The 22,369-nt window shown below is 36.6% G+C and overlaps 1 protein-coding gene across 7 annotated transcripts in view; it reads left to right on the top strand.

Moving 5' to 3' along the window:
* The window catches only part of pdlim5.S (PDZ and LIM domain 5 S homeolog), a 120,813-nt gene that overhangs the window by 53,965 nt on the left and 44,479 nt on the right, over positions 1-22,369 (top strand). For 2 of the 7 annotated variants that reach the window (XM_041575793.1, XM_041575805.1), the window contains exons 4-8: positions 11,287-11,329; positions 11,683-12,131; positions 20,658-20,675; positions 21,118-21,290; positions 21,980-22,016. In XM_041575793.1, the coding sequence (XP_041431727.1) occupies positions 11,287-11,329; positions 11,683-12,131; positions 20,658-20,675; positions 21,118-21,290; positions 21,980-22,016 (720 nt within the window). 7 annotated transcript variants of the gene reach the window in all.

The following is a 22,369-nucleotide window of genomic DNA, read 5'->3' as shown; positions in this document are numbered from 1 at the left end:
AGTGCACAAACTATGCACCTATATAAGCTAAAAAAATAACATGGTACAAACTGCCCAGAATCTAGTGCAGTCTAGCAGCAGTTTAAAGGAGGACCATCACAATTATATTAAACAATTAAAAAATTCTCTTTCAGTGATAATAGTTTTGGATAGTGAGTTTCTATGTATGCTTCTCAACCATACCTTTTCCCAGCCTCAAGCAGTATTACCATGTTGTTTGTATGTTTAACAATAGCAGCAAGCGAATCATTGATGAATACTAAAATCATTTAGTTAAAGGAGGTAAAATCTGTCAGCAGTTCACAGCAGGATGTTTTCAGCCACAAGTAAAATTTTACGAACTCACAAAAAATGGTAAACACTTAATACAAACAAGAAGGAAGAACTATAACATTCACTAAAGTTTTGTGATTGTTTTTTACAATAGGGAAATACACCTCTTTCTCTTTAATTATTAAAGGAGAACAAAACTCTTAATTATAAAAACACCTACCTCCCTACTTTACATAGACCCCCCTCCCTGCTCCCCCCCAGCCTAGCTGTTACCTTCGGTAAACGCCCCTAACTCTTTACTTAACACTCTTTGCAAGTTCAGCGCAGCTGAGCTCACGGGCGACTTTTTTTTCTCTTCTGTCTTCTTCGGGAAGTAAGTGCCGTATCGGTGCATGTGCAGTTGGAGCAGCCTTAGGGTTTTTGACAACTGCGCATGCGCCGAAACTGACGGAAATTGCTGAAGTGCATAAAGAAGACAGGAAGATTACAGAAGAGCTGGAAGATGGTGCCCGTGAGCTCCGCTACACTGAATCTGCAAAGAGAGGTAAGGAGTTTGCATGTTCTCCTGCTGTCTTTTATGGGTGGTTTAGGTTTCTTCCCACACATCAAAAACATTCAGATGGATTAATTGGCTCCTGATGGATTTGGAGTTAATCCTAGTTTATTGTGTGAATGTAATAGAGACCTTAGATCATAAGCTTTAGGCCATGGCCAGACAAGGCTGATATCAGCCTTCTGAAATCCACAGGTGATTTCAGCCCCTCATGCTTGCAGTATCCTCTTCTCCTTTGGCGTCTTTTGGCTCTGGCGCAAACACACTCGTGGATTTTGGCGCAAAATGGAAAATATTGAGTTTCTTTGTGGAAATCCACCAAGTGTGTTTGCACCAGAGCTGATACAAGGAGGGACTGAAATCAGCCTGCGGATTTCAGCAGGCTGATTTCTGTCCCATCTGGCACTGGCCTTACTGGGGCAGGGACTTAACATGAATGATAAACAATCTCTGTAAATTGGTGCATTATATAATTAAAGAAAAACAAAGATATATCAGATTAAAGCTATCTGCTATGAATTATCGGTAAGAGGTCTACTGTTTTTGAACCATTGTTTAAAATAACTCTTTAGATCACAAAGTTCTTGATTAATTAGGAGATGTTATTTAGCATTTGGCACTATTGCCCTTTGTAGGTTTATTTTAAGCTATCTGTGTAGACAGTTAGTTAATGATGTAGGGGAACAATGTGAATTTGACTTCTATCTGCCCAGAATAACACATTGGTTCCTTTATTAGCAATTTGAGGCTTAAGTTGAATACTGTTGCTGTGACCTGTGCTTCAAAATATGTATTTATTATCCATATTTCCTTTTTAGATGTCAATAGTTTTAATGAGACGTGCCTAACATGCGCTAACACGTGAATTTTTGCCAGGAAATCTGCATTTGAGAGGTGACTGGTGACACACAGTTTCATTTAAACTAATATCTAGCTTCTTAGCAGGATTTGGGTGCTTCTGCTATCTGAAAAACCCTGGTGATTTATACACCTGATGTCCAGCAAACCTTAGGTCTGTTGCACACAGGGTATTTTGTCTGCTGCTGCGATCCAATGAAAAACTCCAAGTGAACAAAATGCCTGTCATCGTGCCAGATTATGAATGAAAAGTGCTGTACTGGGACATTAATGGAGTGGTGACAGGTGGACCTTAGTGGAAAAATGCCAAATGAGATGCCAGTGTTTTTATGCAAGGTTCATATGTCTACTTTCCTGTGTGTTCAATACAGGGCTTTACAGTAAAGAGAAAATGTACACCCCTTCTCAGTATTATCTGAATGAACGGGGCTTGTGCTGATTAAGAACATAGAATAAGAAATATCTATGGTTTGTTATTTCTGACACAAAACAAGAATATGAAGTCTGTTGAAGCTAAATACTATTTCACTAAAGTGACATACAGTGAACATAGCCAACTTTAATATTACAGGTACTGCTTTTTAATGTAATTTTAACACAAGTAATATTGTGTAATATATGTGCTCATTGTTGGGAAAGGGTTTTTTTTTTAGATGTATACAGTCCCTTTAAGTGCTATCACAAGCTGTGGTAGGCAGAGAAGTGTGTTTTGACCACCAACATTTATACATTTGGGGACTACTTTGTAACTGATAATGTAAAACACTGTTAAAGAAACAGTAACACCAAAAAATTAAAGTCATTTAGGGCTCTTACAGACGACCGTTTTTACCTGCGCTCCCCTGCGTTCCGTTTTTCTGCGTTCAGCCGCAGGGGAGCGCAGGGATAGACGCATTACATTTTTTCCAATGGGGCTGTACTCACACAGGCGCGTGTAGGCGCCGAACACAGGAAAAATGCAGCATGTTGCTTCACAACCTGCGTTCGGCGCCTACACGCGCCTGTGTGAGCACAGCCCCATTGGAAAAAATGTAATGCTTCTATTCCTGCGCTCCCCTGCGGCTGAACGCAGAAAAACGGAACGCAGGGGTAAAAACACTCGTCTGTAAGAGCCCTTATAGTAATGAAAATATAATGAACTGTTGTGCTGCACTGGTAAAACTGGTGTGCTTGCTTCCTAAACTCTACAATAGTTTATATAAACAAGCTGCTGTGCAGCCATGGGTGCAGCCATTCAAAGCTGAAAAAGAAGAGGCACAGGACGCACAGCAGGTAACGGATAAATTCTGAAGAATCCCACTGGATGCTACAGAGATTATATGCCATCTACTGTGTATCCTGTGCATGAATGGCTCCCCCATGGCTACACACACAGCATATATACTAAAATAGTGTTAATGAAGCAAACACACCAATTGTACCAGTGGAGGCAACAGTGCATTATATTTTTTCTTACTGTTCCTTTAAAACTGAAATGGATGGCAACACCTTCCAACATTCCTGTTTACAAATCAGGATGTTTTTGGTCATCCCTATGACTTTACTAGGCTGTGCCCCTGCTCATCTCACAAGCAGTACACCTTGCGAATAAGACATATCTGGCTCGTCCTGACAAAATAGCTGGTCTTTGACTCAATATTTGTTTAATTCCCTCTTAATGGATCACATATTCTATTATACAGGTTGCTTGCTCTGCAAATATAATTCATGGTAAAAAACACAGTAAAAAGTAGTGAATTGAATGGTGTACCCTAACAGTGGCTTAAATGTAGGCAAGAAACGAGAAGACACTCCATAACATACAGGCAGCTTATACTCCTAATAAAATTGATCCTAGTAAATGTTCATGTGGACTTAGATTCTAGGCTTCACTGGGGAAGGGACTGATTTATAATCTCTGTAAAGTGCAGCTGACTATATCAGCACTAATAATAATAGTTATTTGACAAAAGTAACTGTTATTTATTAACTGCATAAGGAAAGGCTTGTCTGATGGCCTATTTAACATTACTGTCACTTTAAAAGAGCCTGATTAAAAATACTTTTCATAGTGGTATACTGCCTGAGACTATTAGGTTACAGATGTATCTTATGATCTGGTTGCTTTGGAATGATATTACGTGATGACCTTTTACAGTAGGAGAATCAAGCCATTGTAATGTAATACCATGCAGGCGAAATATGATTGTGATACAATGGCAGCACAGTAACAGGTATTTTTTCCAAATGAATCGGTTAATAGTGCTGCTCCAGCAGAATCCAGCACTGAAATCCATTTCTCAAAAGAGCAAACAGATTTTTTTTATATTCAATTTTGAAATCTGACATGGGGCTAGACATTTTGTCAATTTCCCAGCTGCCCCAAGTCATGTGACTTGTGCTCTGATAAACTTCAATCACTCTTTACTGCTGTACTGCAAGTTGGAGTGATGTCACCCCCCTTTTCCCCCCAGCAGCCAAACAAAAGAACAATGAGAAGGTAACCAGATAACAGCTCCCTAACACAAGATAACAGCTGCCTGGTATATCTAAGAACAACACTCAATAGTAAAAACCCATGTCCCACTGAGACACATTCAGTTACATTGAGAAGGAAAAACAGCAGCCTGCCAGAAAGCATTTCTCTCCTAAAGTGCAGGCACAAGTCACATGACCAGGGGCAGATGGGAAATTGACAAAATGTCTAGCCCCGTGTCAGATTTCAAAATTGAATAAAAAAAAATTTGTTTGCTCTTTTGAGAAATGGATTTCAGTGCAGAATTCTGCTGGAGTAGCACTATTAACTGGTGAGTTTTGAAAAAAACATGTCTTCCGATGACCGGATCCCTTTAAGCTGCCACTATGATTGGGTTGGTAGTGATAATTCAGTACTTTGCTGCTGCACAAGCAACTGCTCATTCTGACTGCAGCCAGGCAGTACTAGACCAATTACCCGGCCTTGTGAGTGAATGATATAATCGTACTTTAGGTTTATGTATGTATGAGCCCTTATACTGTACCTCTCGGTAAGTAGTGAGGGAAGTGGAAACTAAACAAACGGGTTTATGTATGACATTTTTTTCCTCATGTATACCTAGCCAACCATGGTTTTCTCTTTCTTTCAGTAATTGTGAACTTGATCTGCTCACTTTGAGGTACATTAATAGCTGCATTCATTTCAAATGATGAATGAGTCTGGCCAGATATCTGAAGGGAAAATATTTCCCTTTCCTTTCCCTATTTTGTTGCTTTAGGGATATTTAAATCAGTCAGAACAAGAATAATTTCAGAAATAAATCACAAAAACAAAATTACCTGTGTTCAGGCACATTGGCACATCTTAAATTATTTTTTTTTGTTTTATGTTTAAGGGATCTCTAAAAAAAAAATAGGGTGTAGATTATTTTCCTTTGTGAAGTTCAGAGAAAAATTAGTACATGTATGGGATCCGTTATCCGGAAACCCTTATCCATAAAGCTCAGAATTACAGAAGGCTGTCTCCCATAGACTCCATATAATCCAAATTTTTAAAAAGTATTTCCTTTTTCTCTATAATAATAAAAAGTGCCTTGTACTTGATCCAAACTTAGATATTATTAATCCTTATTGGAAGTAAAAAAAGTTGCCGTTCTCCCAAGAAAATGTTTCCAGCCAGTATAATATATATATATCATGCCACAGACTTGTACCCCAAAGAAAGCTTTTTATAGAAGGTAGGCGTGCGGTGAAATAATCAGGACACTTATGCCACTGACTACACCGCATAACTTTTTTTTTTGCACAAAATTTGTCTCCCCATCCTATTATTGGTCATGTTTCCTTAGCGAAACATGCACACTAGCAGCCTATTTGGCCCCTCTTGTCAAGAACTTGTTGAGCAACATTTTTAATCCTGCTATTCTACATTTGAAAGCCACGTTATTTTATGCAGGTCATGGAATGCCATTTACTTCTAATATCCTCATATTTTACAACAGGGGTACTTGATTTATTATAATATGCACGATTTATTGAATCATGTGACAGAAATTACATCACTAAACACAGATTATCGCTGATAAACACCGTTTCTAATCATATAATTCATAGGATAATCGTGTCTTTTATGTATTATATTATATTATTATCCTTTATTTATATGTCACTGATATATTCTGCAGTTCTTCATCGCAGCTATAGAGGACAGTTTGCCATCCCCTTAACCAAATCTGTCATCCAGAGAAGTAAAATTCATAATGAAATGGAAGCACTTTGTTAATTAGAATACAGAAATGGCAAGGAAGCTACTTTTTTAACATAATTTTTACTAAAAGGGAACCATTGCATTCACCTTGAGAAAGTATCTGTGATGTTAATAGGAAGTACAAATATTATTATATATTTAAGGGAGCAATTTTTAAGCCAAACATAATTGCCTTTCCCTGTAAAAGAAATACTTTGAGGTTTATATGATAGCACATTTCAGTTATTAGCACGTTATTCAGCTTTATGGCCCAGAGATATGTTGATTGTAGCTTTACTTTATCAGTCACTATCCAGAATTACCTAGCTTCCCAGAGCCCAGAACCTAAATGAAAATACTTGAGTGATCCTAAAAAGTTTTGTGAATGTAGAAATTTTTGTTTTGGGGCATGTTTAGGCAAACTGCCCACCATATACTTCAGTACTGAACAGAAATAAAAAACAGTACACTAAATGACACTTGATTGGATCCAGAGCTCTTGGGCATTTGTATTACTTCAATTTGACCTGACACCCTGTAATGACATAACTACAGGAGAGGCGTAAAAGGCATAACATTGCTCTTAATTCAGGTAAATGGAAACCTCATGAAATCCAACTGATTCATGTGTAAAGGCATGTGTTTTAGGCAGCTGCCACACTACTACTTTGTTTTTTTTAAAATCAACCAGTTAGTTCATGAGTACTTTTGGTAATAGTGCTTATTACCTTCCTGTCAACTTCCCATTGATTTTCTTTCTTGTTTGCTTAGCTAGTACAGTAAAACATTATAGGGATGTGCAAAATACAATGGCTTGAAGAAAAGCGTAGGCTGAGAATCAGCCCCTACACTGACAATAGCTTCCTTCTTTTGCTGGGCAACCTGGGTGCAGGAACACTTGGAGTTGGCACTGAAATACAATATATCAATTAGGGTTTGGCTCTATTTTAGCATTTAGTTTAATATTTTGAGGAAAGTTCTGTTTTCCACAAGAAAGTATGGGTTCAGTTTACAACCAAAAAATTGGCTGCAATTACTCATTATTTGAAGGTGTGGTATGGACCAAACACTATATAGACTTTACATAAGTAGTATCATCCAAATTAATGTTTATAGAGTTATCTGCAATATGAATGCTTTCCTTTTGCTCTGTACGTGACTTTAGTGCTCATCCCTGTCCACTACTTCTACAAATATTCAAAGAATAGGAACAACAAACTGACAACTACATAACAATTTAAGCTTTGCTTGTGATACCTACATGCAGTAATTGAGTTTACCCCCAAAGTTATAATTAAATGTTAATAAAAATTAAATGTCAAAAGCTTCTTAAGCTTACAGGGAAATTCTGATGATGTGTGAGTTAAAGTATGCCTTTTTTGTGATAACATTTAAAAAATCCAAGGATGTAGAGTCTCTTGTGGGAAAAAATTAAAACTGTCACTTTGAACTAATAAAATGCTTGCAACATAGATTCTCTCTCAGTGGAAATTGCGTCTGTTATTTCAGACATGGGGGAAAGGTTGGGAAGGTCCTTTATTAGCACATCATATAGAGAAAACCAAGATACTGTAGAAAACGCCAGGCATTTGCTGGCTACATTTTATTTTTGACCACTGGGTCCCTTTTGCCTAATAAGGCAGTTCTTAAACTCTGGAATTTGTTATGCTGCATTGCATATATGAACATATTAAAAACAGGCTGATGCACTGTATATTTACAGCAGTTTTTTTTTACCATAGAAAGATATATACATTTTTAAGCCAGAGATGTCAAACTTGAGGATCTTCAGTAAACTACAGCTCCTGGCATGTGTTTTGAACAACTGATTGTAATCATTAGTATACAGCAAGATGGGGACAATTAGTCTCATGTTTTTGAGGCTAATTTTAGACTTTAGGTGTGGATAACCAGATTTCAAACTTCTTAGATGTAGTAATGACGAATTAACCTTTATAGTGGTACATAAACGAGTTCACAAGTAAAAGTCTCTTTTGATATTTAATTGTGTGCATTTCTCGGTAGAATAAGGTAACCAGATCATTGAAAAATGTAGGACCATTCTATTAATGAAAGTTGCAGGGCTGAACGAATTGCCTTTCAGTTGAAAGCAATAGCCAAGGCTATTTCTTTTAAAAGCATTCTGATGAATGTCTGTAGAAACTCTTTCACAATATCTAGATATGGGTGACCAATGGATCCTGAAGATATACAGTCATATGAAAAAGTTTTGGATCCACTCTCTGCATAATAATTTACTCCACTTTCAATAAAAAAGATAACAGTGTTATGTCTTTAATTTCCCAGAAACATCTTAGTACTGGAGTTTTTTCTAAACAAAGCTTTTTAGTGAAGCAGTATTCATTTGTATGAAATTGAATCAAATGTGGAAAAACTGCAAAAATGTGGGTTGTAATTTTGCTAATTTGAATGCATGTAACTGCTCAATACTGATTTCTGGCAACACCAAATTGGTTGGATTAGCTTGTTAAACCTTGAACTTTATAGGCAGGTGTGTCCAAACATGAGAAAAGGTATTTAATTGCAAGTTGTGCTTCTGTTTGACTCTCCTCTGAAGAGTGACAGCTTGGGATCCTCAAAGCAACTTTCAAAAGATCTGAAAACAAAGACGGTTTAGGGAAAGGCTATAAAAAGCTAATTTCCCGAAATTCACGAAATGGCGAAAAATTTGTGAAAATGCGCCGGCGTCCATTTTTTTTGACGCCAGTGAATTTTCGCAGCCATTTTGCGAATTTATTCACCGGTGGCGAATACGCCGCAAATTCGCCCATCACTACTCATTTAGACAAGTCACAGTCATTTTGGAACAACGTGCTTTTGACTGATGAGACAAAAATTTAGTTATTTTGGTCATAGTAGCATGTACAGATTGTTTTTTAGGCTACATTATCTAACAAGTGCTGACAGATGATTTGTCAGGGGATTTAAATTAAAGTCTGTGGTGGAGCTGCTTCAGGCCCTTTGGCGCCATGGTTGCAGGCTACTAAAAAAAAAGTGTAAGTTAAAGTGCATGAAGAAGGTCTGTATAGAATTTTCCTAAGGCACTAGCTGCTGAGACCAGTAATGTTCAAGTTTTTGGGTAAAGTATAGATTGACTCCCCAAAAATATTGCAAATCATGCAACATGTTGTTTCTACTTGATAAGTTGATATTTTAGCATCATTGCTTTTAGTACTCTAACTATATTTCTTCCATATGGTTTTTCAGTTTGCTATTGGGCTGGGTGTAGCAAATTCCCAAATATCCAAGAAAATGAAACAGGTAATTAAAGTGCTTGAAATATCACCAGTGTAACAAGCACAGAACGGACTATTCACAGGAGAGACATTAACGTCTGTAATCTACTGATATCATTTCATTATGGTTTACTTGTTTTCTCTTTAGTCACTGAGAGTAGGTGGCCTGATGCATGCAGCCGAATTAGCATTATATTTTTCCTAAATCTTATAGGGGTGCCAATCATTAAGTATGGTAGTTTGCAGTAAAAAGGCATATTTACCCATTTCGGATTCATCAAAATGTGTTCATTCTGAAAATGATATGGTTTTATAGGGTCTCCGTACTGTTTGTGGGTTTTTCGGCAGATAATACACACACCGGGTGCTCATATTGCAGCATCTGGAGTTTTAGCAGTGACAATTCATATGCTCTATTATCATTTGGGTGCTTCTGTACGCCACATAGTTTGGTAAATCTATGCATATTGGGCATCAAAGTGTTCAGTGGCATTAAAATTTAGGATGTTTTCTCTAGTTACCTAATGCTATGTGAGCGTAAGATACTAGAAATTGGAAGCTTTGAGACGATTTTCAGGTATTTCGTCAAAACCGACTCCGTAGTATGGAGTAGGAAGACATGGTTACCCATTTTGGATTCACATGAATGTGTACTTTACAAATATATATGGGTTTTAGGGGGTCAATGTAGTTTTTTTGTGTTTTTACTTTGCAAAAAAAATGTAGATGTAAATTTGATGATTTTTCAACTAACCAATTTTTTATGCGCTAACTTTATTTTGGGGTCTCTAAATGCCAGATACTTTGGTAATCTTATGCACAGTGGGCATCAAACTGTTCTGTGGACCCCTGGCATTCATATTTAGGAGAATTTTTTCTTGGTACCTTTATGATTTGTTGGAGATAAGATGCTAGAAAGTGGAAGCTTTGAAGTGATTTTGAGCTATTTCATCAAAACTGACAATTTTGGGAAAGCATTGCGACTAGTTTTCAGTAGAAAGACATGGCTACCGATTTTTTCTGCAGTAGCTGAAGTGATTCTCTGGACAAGTTGTATGCGCTAACTTCATTTTGGGGGTCTCTAAACGCCAGGTACTTTTGTAATCCTATGCAGAATGGGCATCAAACTCAAATTTAGTATGTTTTTTCCTTGGTACCTTATGCTATGAGTGAGATAAGATGTTAGAAATTAGAAGTTTTGAGGGGATTTTCCAAACTTTCATAAATTTTTATAGAAACTAATAAGTTCAGAAAAGCTTAGATGTTTCGCAGCAGAAATATGTTACCTATTTTGGATTCAACAGAATCTGTACTTTTCAAAAATATACGGTTTCCTGGCGTAAACTTACTGTTCCATGATTTATTGGCTTTGGAATCCAAAGTATGCCATATTCTACTATAGTGCTTTGAAATTCTGTGATTTACTGCTGGGAGTTTTTGATCTGTGGGCATCAGAAATCTTCATAAAACTATACATATCTGGTATTGGCATATTCAAGAGACTTGAGTCTTTCCAAATCAGTTGAATGTTTGTGCATAAATTAAAATATTTTTCTGCTATAAATTCCTTATTCAATTTTTTCAATTCTTTATTTTTTTTGTATTTAGAGCTTTAAATCTTCTTCCAGTAGTGGAATATACAAAAACTTGTGTATTTGTTTTCCTAGGTAAACTAAAAATCCCCCCAGGGAATGCCCCTAAAATGAGAGAGCACAAAATGTTTAAAAAACATCTGGCACTGAGTGCAAATGAAATGCAAAATTCTGCTGGCACTTAAAGGGTTATGGGGTATATTTATTAACACTGGAGACAAACATCATGGTTGATGTTTGTATTCAATGTTTATAAATATACCCCATAATCTTTACATTTCCTTTTAATCCAGGCTTCAGAGTTGCATCAGAGATCAAGTAGATAATATGCAAGTGTTATTTACATACACACCTACTGTAGAGTATGTTTGCTCTCCCTAAGTTAGTTCATGTTAACTAAATAGGTTTTAATTTATTGGAACCTTGGCTGTTTTATAGTATAATCAGTTTTTTTTTACGATTAGGGGCAGATATATACTTTCTGTTCATGGGGATGATGTATAAGGCATGTTAACTGCTGCTGAGTGACTTGCTTATTTTTGTCCATTCTAGAGTTTCGGCTGCACCAAAAGCCAATCCAAATCCTCCACAAAATGTAAGTTGCCAAACCAATTAATAAACACACTTCTATTTGTTACTAATTACTGTTACCGCTGTACATATGTTAGCTCTAGTTTCCATTACTTTTTAAATACATTTATCTGCAGCCAGAGATGCAAGTTGGTTTGTTTTGTCATGTGCTTCTTCTAGTGTCAAAAAGTTATATTTCGATTGCTTACATATGTTACAGTTGAAGCTTGCACATAGTATGATTTTATTACTAGTTTAGTTCAGCAAATATCGAATACCTTCTGCTTTAAAGAAGCTTTTTTTATTCATTAACATAAAGATAAACTGTTTATTTGCTTGCATGTGGTTGCTGTGAGTTTTTGTGTGTTTTATATATAGGAAGCGCCTAAGGAAGTAGTTAAGCCTGTGCCAATTGCATCTCCCACACCTGTTGCACCCAAAGTCTCCAACGTGGCATACAATAAAGCACCTAAGCCATTTGGATCTGTGACTTCTTCCAAGCCTGCTTTGATCCCATCTGCATCTTCTGCCTTTACCCCAGCCTCTGCAGCCCTCTCAACACAGTCTTCCCCACAACCAACCGCTTTATCCCTGCTGGCTAAGGTTGGTCCACCTCCCCACGCTGCATCGGGATTGCATGCTAATTCCAAACCTACCACTGAAGGGCATTTGCCAGCTTTGAGTGTTACTAAACCTGCAGTTAATGTCCCACGGCAGCCTGCCAGCTACAGCCAAACCGCCAGCTTGTATGGTAATGAGATTGCTCAAGATGGGGCTGACGTGAGAAGAGGACAAAAAGAAAACCAGGGTGACAAACATCAAAATGGGTAGGTAGCTAATGGCTGCATTTTATTGCTGTGCATGATTTTGTTTTGTTTTTAGTTTTGCAAGAAAAAATCATTTGATATCATGCGCTTTAGGGCAATGGCAGATTGGGTTGCTTTTTTGACCACAGGAAATCTCCTCTCCCACGGGTGTTAAAAGGCCTCAAAATACCTGCCCCATCTGTCATTGCTCTTCTAATTAAATGTCTCAGGCTGTCTCCTATCAGATTTTGGCGAAAATAATTTTTTTTTTCAGCTGCTTTCATGAATACTTGGGCAGCAGCAGCATTCTTCTTCAAATTAATATTTTTAAACTGTCATTACCATCTTCTTTTTGCAATGATTGTTGCTAATATATATCATGCATTTACTTTACCCCTGGTTGATGCATTCCACCACATATACCTTTGCAGAAGGCAGTGTACTCAAATGCCCACAGATTAGAGTATTTACTACATTACCCCTCCATAGCAAATTGATTTGTTTTGAGGAAGGTTGTTGTTTGAAGAGCTGATATTGCATGTTACTGTCTGGGAATAATAAAGAGCTCCAGTGTAAATTATCTGTTTGCCCTTCACCCTGCTGTTACTCTGTACCATACTGCTTCTCTTGCTTAAAGGGAAGCTGACACCAAAAAAAAAAACAAAAAAACTTCTTTTAAAAAAATGATTCTTCATTTGACGTTACCTAAATGTCATGCTGACTGTTTTCTCCTTAAAGCTTTTTTTCACTAACTTAAATCCAGTTCTGCATCTGAATGTGACCGACTGTGGCAACCAGACTGTAGCTTTCTCCTGCTTCCTGGCAGAATGTGAGCTCGATGACGTCATGAAGGGGGCGGAGCTTCTCGTTCAGTTTCCCTTGCAGCTCTACCCTTTGGAACTTCAGACAGACAGGCGGCCCTGCATGTGCTCGCCAATAGAGATAAAACAGCCGTGGCAGCCGGAAGGCCTCTTTTAATAGTCCTTAAAGGGATACTGTCATGGGAAAAAAAACAGTTAATAGTGCTGCTCCAGCAGAATTCTGCACTGAAATCCATTTCTCAAAAGAGCAAACAGATTTTTTTATATTCAATTTTGAAATCTGACATGGGGCTAGACATATTGTCAATTTCCCAGCTGCCCTGGTCATGTGACTTGCTGTTTTTTCTTCTCAATGTAACTGAAGGAGTCTTAGTGGGACATGGGTTTTACTATTGAGTGTTGTTCTTAGATCTACCAGGGAGCTGTTATCTGGTTACCTTCCCTTTGTTCTTTTGTTTGGCTGCTGGGGGGGGGGGAAGGGGGTGATATCACTCCAACTTGCAGTACAGCAGTAAAGAGTGATTGAAGTTTATCAGAGCACAAGTCACATGACTTGGGACAGCTGGGAAATTGACAATATGTCTAGCCCCATGTCAGATTTCAAAATTGAATATAAAAAAATCTGTTTGCTTTTTTGAGAAATGGATTTCAGTGCAGAATTCTGCTGTAGCAGCACTATTAACTGATTCATTTAGAATTTTTTTTTCCCCATGACAGTATCCCTTTAAGGACTATTAAAAGAGGCTAGGAAAAGAAATTGACACAATTGAGAACAAAAATGATCAGTTTCTAATAATGTTATATTCTTCATTTGACTGCTATTACATTGCTAGCACTTATACCACGTGGATTGTTTTTAGCACACCAGTGTTATGTATGCCCCAGAATTATTGCCAAAAAATTGCAATCCAGAGAAATGCATTATTGAAGAAAATGCTAAAAATTGTCTAGTGGAAGAGAGACAAACAGCAAAAATGACACATATAAAGGTATTATTAGTTATAATAATATGATCTGAATATAATTAACTATAAATATTAATGAAATGGAAATAGTTACATTTAATATTAATATAATATTAATATGATAACTTGCTAATAAATACTGTTTTATATAAAGTATTCTTTAATATGATCATTTTAATTGGTTCCAAAAAAATCCACATGTATGCATTTGGCCTAAAAGATCCGGAAAACCAACCAATCTGGATAATAGATTCTCTGTATCGTAGCATGGTATATGGTGTTATCTTCACTAGTGGAAAAACATCTATAATACACATAACTGGCCCATTTTTTACATTCGGGATGACATCTGCCTTGTGTTCTGTTTGTCACGGTTCACCGTTGAGTGGGCTGGATAAATGTTTTATATCTTAACAAAAACTGTTTGAATACCTCTGATTTAATGACAGTGCAGAGATAAGTGTTGCTTTGTTATTATGTATTAAATCAAAATACATAGCAAACTGCGATACATGTTCTACTGATTTGCAGAGGATTTTGTGAAGCTGCAATCAAGTAAAGCCTGCAGTTTCTATACAGGGTTGAGGATTCTGGGAGATATAATTATACTAAATTATTCGATTACCTGCAGTTCTTTACTCTTGCTTATATGATAGTAGTTCCGTCTGTACTCCTTAATAACTTTCTTGAAGTGTCATAAACAAAACACTTTAAAGGTCAAACTCATCTTTCTGGCATTCGAGACAAGCATTTTCCATTAATATATGTGTTAATGTGTTAATTAACATGTGCAGTGATACCCTCTGTCTTTGAAACTGCAGATTGTTGTTGTAAATTGTAACTCACTAGATATAGGGCTGGCTTTTTATCCAATCTGTGTCAGTGGGTGATGTTTGTTATTTAGCTTTTTTTACCCATCTTTAGATTTATTTTCCTTTAGGCTGAGGGATGCCGCTAATGTAAAGTTGTACATCTAGCTTAGAAAGGAATGTTTTCTATAAAAAAATATGTTCCATGTCATGAATAAAAAAAAAAATAGTTCTTGGAACTCTTCGCTAGTATTTTTGTTTTCTTTTTATTGTTAAGTCATTGAAGACCGGAACTCTTTTCTTAACATTCAAAGTATAAAGTAATGTAATTGTCTTTTCAGGGGATCATGTCATTTTTTGGTTTCTTGGAATTTCTGTATTGTAGCTCGATAGATCTTTCTGCCTTAAGGGTTATACATACATGTTTCCTACAATGCTTCATTTCCAGATCAAAGTACCACTCAGCATGCAATCATATGCAGCAGTGCAGTGTTATAAGAAATAAAGAGAGCTATTCTTCAATGTAAAGTTAAGGACTCCTATTCTTGGTAGGATAATGTTGTGTGCTATTTGCACTGGATAAAGTCAGTTTCCCGTAAGCATTTATTGACATCAGCAGAGCTTTGTGTGCATTATTATTATTAACATGTATTTATATAGCGCCAACATATTGCATTGCACTGTAAAGTAAATGTGATTATACAACTAAATCACATGAATTGTATACATAAAACATATGGAGTTACATACATCACAATCAATACCGGTACAAAAGGTGAGGAAGGCCCTATGCAGAAAGAGCTTATACTCTAAAGGGAAGGGAGTAAAACACAAGGTGTGGGAGTGGGCAAGATCGAATTAAGTGGGTTAGAAATGTGGTACTGTATGTGGTGTTGCATTTGGTAGTTAAGCAGAGTGAGGGTAGGCTTCTCGAAAGAAATGCGTTTTAAGAGATTTCTTGAAAGCAGAAAGGTTGGGAGAAAATCGGACAGACCGTGGGAGAGAGTTCCAGAGGATGGGTGCAGCCCTTGCAAAGTCTTGAATGTGAGCATGTGAGAAGGTAATGAGAGAAGAGTTGAGTAGCAGGACAGTAGAGGAGCGTAGTAAGCGGTTGGGTGAGTATATAGAGATGTGTTCAGAGATGTAGGGTGGGGCAGAGTTATGAAGTCTTTTGAATGTCCGGGTCATTAATTTGAATTTGATTCTGAAAGGTAGCGGAAGCCAGTGCAGGGATTGACAGAATGGCATGGCAGAGGAGGAGCAGTTGCTGAGGTGTATGAGCCTCGCAGCAGTGTTCATTATGGACTGGAGAGGTGACAGTCTCTGGAGGACAAGGCCAATTAAAAGAGAGTTACAGTAGTCTAGACGTGATATGACGAGAGAGTGAATAAGAATTTTGATAAATGATCGTATATTGGATATGTTTCTAGTGACATGATTTAATAAGTGACTGGCTATGAGGAGTGAATGACAGGGCAGAATCTAGGGTAACCCCAAGGCACCGGGACTGGGGAGAGGGGGTGATAGTGGAATTATTAGCTATGATGGATACTTCCGGGATGTTACTGGTGTTAGTTAAACGAATGAGAACCATTTCAGTTTTAGAGAGGTTTAATTTAAGGTTGCGTTGCGACATCCAGGTAAAGATAGCGGACAGGCAGGAGGAGACGCGAGTTAGGCGTTCTGGGTTGAGATCAGGAGATGAGAGATAAGTCATGCACACTGTTAGGTCTGTAAATATAATATACAGGGATGGGACCTATTATCCATTATGCTTGAGAACTGCGGTTTACCGGATAATAAATCTTTCCGTAATTTTGATCTTCATACCTTAAGTCTATTAGAAAATCATGTAAACATTAAATAAACCCAATAGGCTTGTTTTGCATCCAATAAGGATTAATTATATTCTTAGTTTGGATAAAGTACAAGATACTAAAAAGGAAATTTTAAAAAATCTGGATTATTTGATTATAATGGAGTCTATGGGAGATGACCATTCTGTAGTTTGGAGTTTTTTGGATAACGGATCCCATACCTGTAATAGGTCATGCCTGACTTCCATTTCATTATATTATTTGGTCTTAGTCATGTAACATTGTGACATGTCACAAGTGATCATATTCCTATTTGGACATCATTAAAGTTATTTTAGAATATACAGTTTAGGACTCTGTCATGCCAAATCCATTAGGGTAAGGTGAGGCCAAATCTAAGGAAATGAGTGATCCCACCTATGCATGGAGCACATACCTCAGACATTCTGGATCCAAGATCACAGTTGGAGAGCAGCATGTAAAAGCCAGCTGTAATCGAACTTTCCTGGCTCAGGTCAAAATCTGGCACGGATTGTGCATCAGACTCCCTTTCATTTGTTTTATTTTATTGTGACATATTTGTTTCCCTTTATCCACATGAATAGGCTTTGGTTTTATTAACACAAACCATACGTTTCTCCCAAGGAAGAATACAATTTTCCTGAACAGTCTAACATTTTTCAATAGAAGGCAGAATTCTTGAAAAAGCTTGCTGCTGATTCCAAGACATATCTCTAACAAGAAAACTGCTGTTGTGTCTATAATTGTGCGGATCACAGCCTGGGTGCATTTAATGCTCTGTGCAACTTTGTTTACATATCACATTTTCTCTCTTTCCAGGTGGCAGTGGTGGAAAAGTTAGTATTCTGTTTATTGTTAATGTACTGTGGTGACTTCATTCTGTGTGGAGATTGCACGCTTAAAGCAGACACAGCTTTATATGGTGCATGTACTTGCTTACAGCCATTATCAGTATTTACTTTAAACCCCCTGTTTTAACTATCCCCAGCCAGACAGAGAAAGCAGTGATTGAAAGTTCAAGAAGTGGGTTGCATTGGAAATCCCTATTAGCAGTTAAGCAGGTTAAAAATATTATTCTGCATATCATATCCATACACAATCAGCAGATGCCTAAAGGAGGAACTGAAAGAACAAATCTGCATATAGTGATCAGGCAAAAGATAGACTATACACATAAGAGTAACACACATACACTAGTAGTCCATGAAATACTGAGTTGTAGCATTAGTAGTTGTAGTAGTAGTAGTGTGTGTGTGTGTGTGTGTGTATATATATATATATATATATATATATATATATATATATATATATGTGTATATGTATATATATATATATATATATATATATATATATATTGGTCCAACCAGATCGCACTTCATAATATGGAGTGCGATCTGGTTGGACCAATATAACTAAGAAGCGGAATTACTCATTGCTATTGGGATCAGCACCCTTGACTTCGATATACATTGGGATTAGTGCATCATAAACGTTGGAATTGTATATATATATATATATATATATATATATATATATATATATATATATATATATATATATATATATATATATATATATATATATATATATATATATATATATCACTCACCAAACAAAAACACAGCATGCCTGGGTGCAAGTAAACTGTGTACAAAATACTGCACTCAACCGGCTCAGTTAAAGTAACTGATTTTAATAGAAAAACAGAAGAAAGTCCACATCGATCACATCATAGTGATCTTCCTCAGGGAAAAAAACTATATATATATATATATATATATATATATATATATATATATATATATATATATATATATATATATATATATATATATATATATATATATATATATATATACAATTCCAACGTTTATGATGCACTAATCCCAATGTATATCGAAGTCAAGGGTGCTGATCCCAATAGCAATGAGTAATTCCGCTTCTTAGTTATATTGGTCCAACCAGATCGCACTCCATATTATGAAGTGCGATCTGGTTGGACCAATATATATATATATATATATATATATATATATATATATATATATATATATATATATATATATATATATATATATATATATTTATATATATACTGTGTGAAAAAAGACAGCACTCACAGTTTCCTGAAGACGGCTTGAGTGTAGTAGCCGAAACGTTTAAATAAAGCCTACCACGTTTTTTCATCAAAGCCCTAGGAGTGCGGTTTAATTTTTGTCGTTTATATTTTGGAATATAACCAGCACCCAGGCATTTCTTTTGTTGATTGGTGCACCAACTCTGAACTAAAAACTAAAAATAAATATATATATATATATATATATATATATATATATATATATATATATATATATATATATATATATATATATATATATATATATATATATATATATATATTGGTTCCAATGAGTATCCGCACTCTGATGCACTCCAATGGAGTTTTCTTCTGCTGGGGTGCACGGTTAAAATATATATATTCAAATTCTGCGAAGAACCAGCACTCCCATATGTAAAAAACAGAAAAAACAGAAATAAAAAAACTACTTTTTACATATGGGAGTGCTGGTTCTTCGCAGAATTTGAATATATATATATATATATATATATATATTTAATTATATAACATTTCTAGAAGTAAAACGCAGCAGTAAATGCTTTCGCGTTCAATGCTGCGAATCTCTGTTTATGCTAAGGAATCTAACTAGGTTTTGTAATGGAAGTTGTTATATGTAATACGAAGGAAGCTAAAATTGGCTGTGAGATTAGGTCACTTTCTACACCTCCTTACAGAAAAGGCTTTTCTACCCTAATGTAGCTTTTCCCATTAGTGATATTTCCCTACTGTAATTTAGGCTCACTCTCTAACAATCTGTTTTCCTTTCACTAAAATTTTATGATTACAGAATATAAATTTGTTTGGCTAGCATTGAATCCAAATTCTTATATAAATACTGAAATGATTTCAGGGTTTAGCGCTCCACCTTGTGGTGTATTATGCCTAGTCTCATTGCCGAATGGAGCAATCATTTTACATGCTTTTGCCTTTCCATGATATTAACATTGCAGGGCAGAAAGTGTTGTTACAGATATTCACAAACAGTAGCATGGTATGCACTGATTTCCCACTCGGCTCATACATTATATGATACTGAGTGACAAAGTGTATGATGGCAATCACTCAGTGCCGGGCCAGCCTGGGCAGACGCCCTAGGCAGCCCGGATGGTTAGAACGCCCCAGCAGCTTACGCACAGAAAACCTGGTGCGCGCAGAAAAATGTGTGCACTCACATGTGCAAAATAACCTGTTGTGCGTGCATGCGTGAAAACATGAGATGGTGCGAAAGGGACAGCGCGCATGCACAAACTAACAAGCCGGCCAGAGAGGGGACCGGACTAGAGGTAAGAGAGGCAGAGAAGGTGCGTGCCTGGCGGCCTTCCAGCTTTGCGCCCTAGGCACGTGCCTACTCTGCCTACCCCTAGTCCCGGCCCTGCAATCACTTCTGTATGTGAGAATCTTGCTTTGCTGTCATTTGTACCTTGTGTTGCTTTTTATTGATTGGGGGGCAATGCATGAGGATGTTGCTTGGCATGTTCACTTGTTTGTATTGTACTAGGTGAGTTATTGCATTCTTAACACCTCTGGAATTAGAAAATTAATACATTTCATTATTTCATATATACTGTACCTAAAGCAATATCCAACCTACAGGCCTTAAGTCAAGGCTAATCTGCTGGGAGCTGTACTTGTGATTCTTGGAGATTTGTGCATTGGGCATGCATTATGCTATTTCTACAAACCCATAAAACATGCTGCTAATTAAACTGGTCAAGACCTATAGCACTAATTACACATCTGGTCTGTGGCTTGGTGGTAATTGATACTGATTAACTATGTTTAACCAGTTATGTTAATTAAAGCAAAAATATAATTAGTTTCTATGAGTTACTGCACCCTATCTGGTTTGAAAAAAAATGTTACAATTAAGGCTATAATGTACACAGATATATCTATTTGCTTTTTGTTCTATTGTTTTTTTCTCTCTGACATTAATTCCTTTCTTTTTGTCTTTCTACTTCTATGCCTGCTTCTTCTTCTACTTAATTACCAAAGGAAAATTCCTCCCAATCGGTAACTTTCTTCAAAAAGCACACTTTTGTAATAATGAAAGCTTATGAATCGGTAGTAAACTGCCATCTAGTGGTTGTGAGAAGAAGACCCATATTTATGTATATGTATTCTTCTGAAGGATGTATTGTTTAGATATACTGTAAGGCTGGAATACTCTCCATTTGTCTGCATAGCTTAAAATTTTAATTTTTAGATGACTGCTTTATTTTATGGGTGGAGTTTATGCTTTCAACTTTACGTCGCAGTATTACATAGGTTTACTTCTGGATATATCCTACACCAGTAAAAACAAAAAGGTGTGGGTAGAATTAAATTTTTACTGGTTTTAAGACCTGTGCTATGAAAGGCCTGGGCCTAGCTCAGGTTATTTTTTTATTTATTTTTTTAAAGAACTCATATTGTGTTAGAGTGATACTGACTTTTGGCTTCTCTTTCTACAAAGTCCTCCTCGAAAGCACGTTGTAGACACCCACACAGATATCTACCACACTTCAGCCTACAGTGATGCCAGCAAGAAACGTCTGATCGATAATACAGAGGACTGGCATCCCCGTACTGGCACCACTCAGTCTCGCTCTTTCCGGATCCTGGCTCAGATGACTGGTACTGAACATAGTAAGTGAATGGATTTTTTGACTAGACTTGACTGAGGCTATTGTATTTTATATAAATATTCACCAAAGGTATGTTTAATGCATAAATAATGCAAACAAATGTTTTTAGGTACGATATGCTTTTAGTAGTCAGGTTGTATTATTGCTTTCCCCTTTTTGACAATGGGGATACTGAATGTTATCTGAGATATTATGCTATGAGATTTTTAGTTGGCCCTTAAAGGAGAAGGAAAGTTACAGAGGAAGTATATTATCAATAGAAGAGCTACAATAGTGCAAGCTAGAATGCAATATTTATTCTGTAGAATGCTTTACCATATCTGAGTAAACAGCTCTAGAAGCTATCTCTGTTTGTTTAGGATAATAGTTGCCATATTAGCTTGGTGTGACATCACTTCCTGCTGAGTCTCTCCCTCATTATAGATTTAGGCTCAGATTAGAGAAGGGAGGGGAGAGAGGAGCAAACTGAGCATGCTCAAATCCTTGCCCTGAAGGTTTAAGATGAAAGAAGGAAGTCTGGTGCAGAAGCCCATTTGTACACAATAGAAGGACAGAAATTTGGTGTTTCTTTCAACCGAGGTCTCACAGCAGCATTGATTTGAGGACTTACTTTTGTATTTATATAGACCTTTTCTTTTCCTTTAAGTAATAATTTTTTAACACCGTTTTTTGTTCTTGTTTCCCAAATAGTGAGTGAACCAGAACCTGAAAATGTGCAAAAGACTAAGTAAGTACAATTTCTATGTATATATTTGTACTAAACATTATAACAGCAAGACTCCTGTCTAGTTCTGCAAGCATCCTGTGGAACTGTGTTGTCAGATTATGTCCTTGAATGTAAGTTGTTTTCCTTTATGTCTTCGCCTTGCCTGGGGTTTGCACTATAATGGCAAACACTGGATTTTATAGCATGTGTTGTATTTTCTTTGGCTAACGCCTTTTATATAAGAAAGTACTGCAGTGTGCCATGGAGTTAATAACATGATGCCACCAACCTGTTCTGAGATGCTTTTTGGAATTGGCGTTCCATGTTGTTACCGTTACATTTGTGTTTATTGGTATTGCTTGTTCTTGGTGAGC

Source organism: Xenopus laevis, chromosome 1S (assembly GCF_017654675.1).
Source record: "Xenopus laevis strain J_2021 chromosome 1S, Xenopus_laevis_v10.1, whole genome shotgun sequence".
NCBI lineage: Eukaryota > Metazoa > Chordata > Amphibia > Anura > Pipidae > Xenopus > Xenopus laevis.
This window is presented reverse-complemented; position numbering and strand designations above follow the sequence as displayed.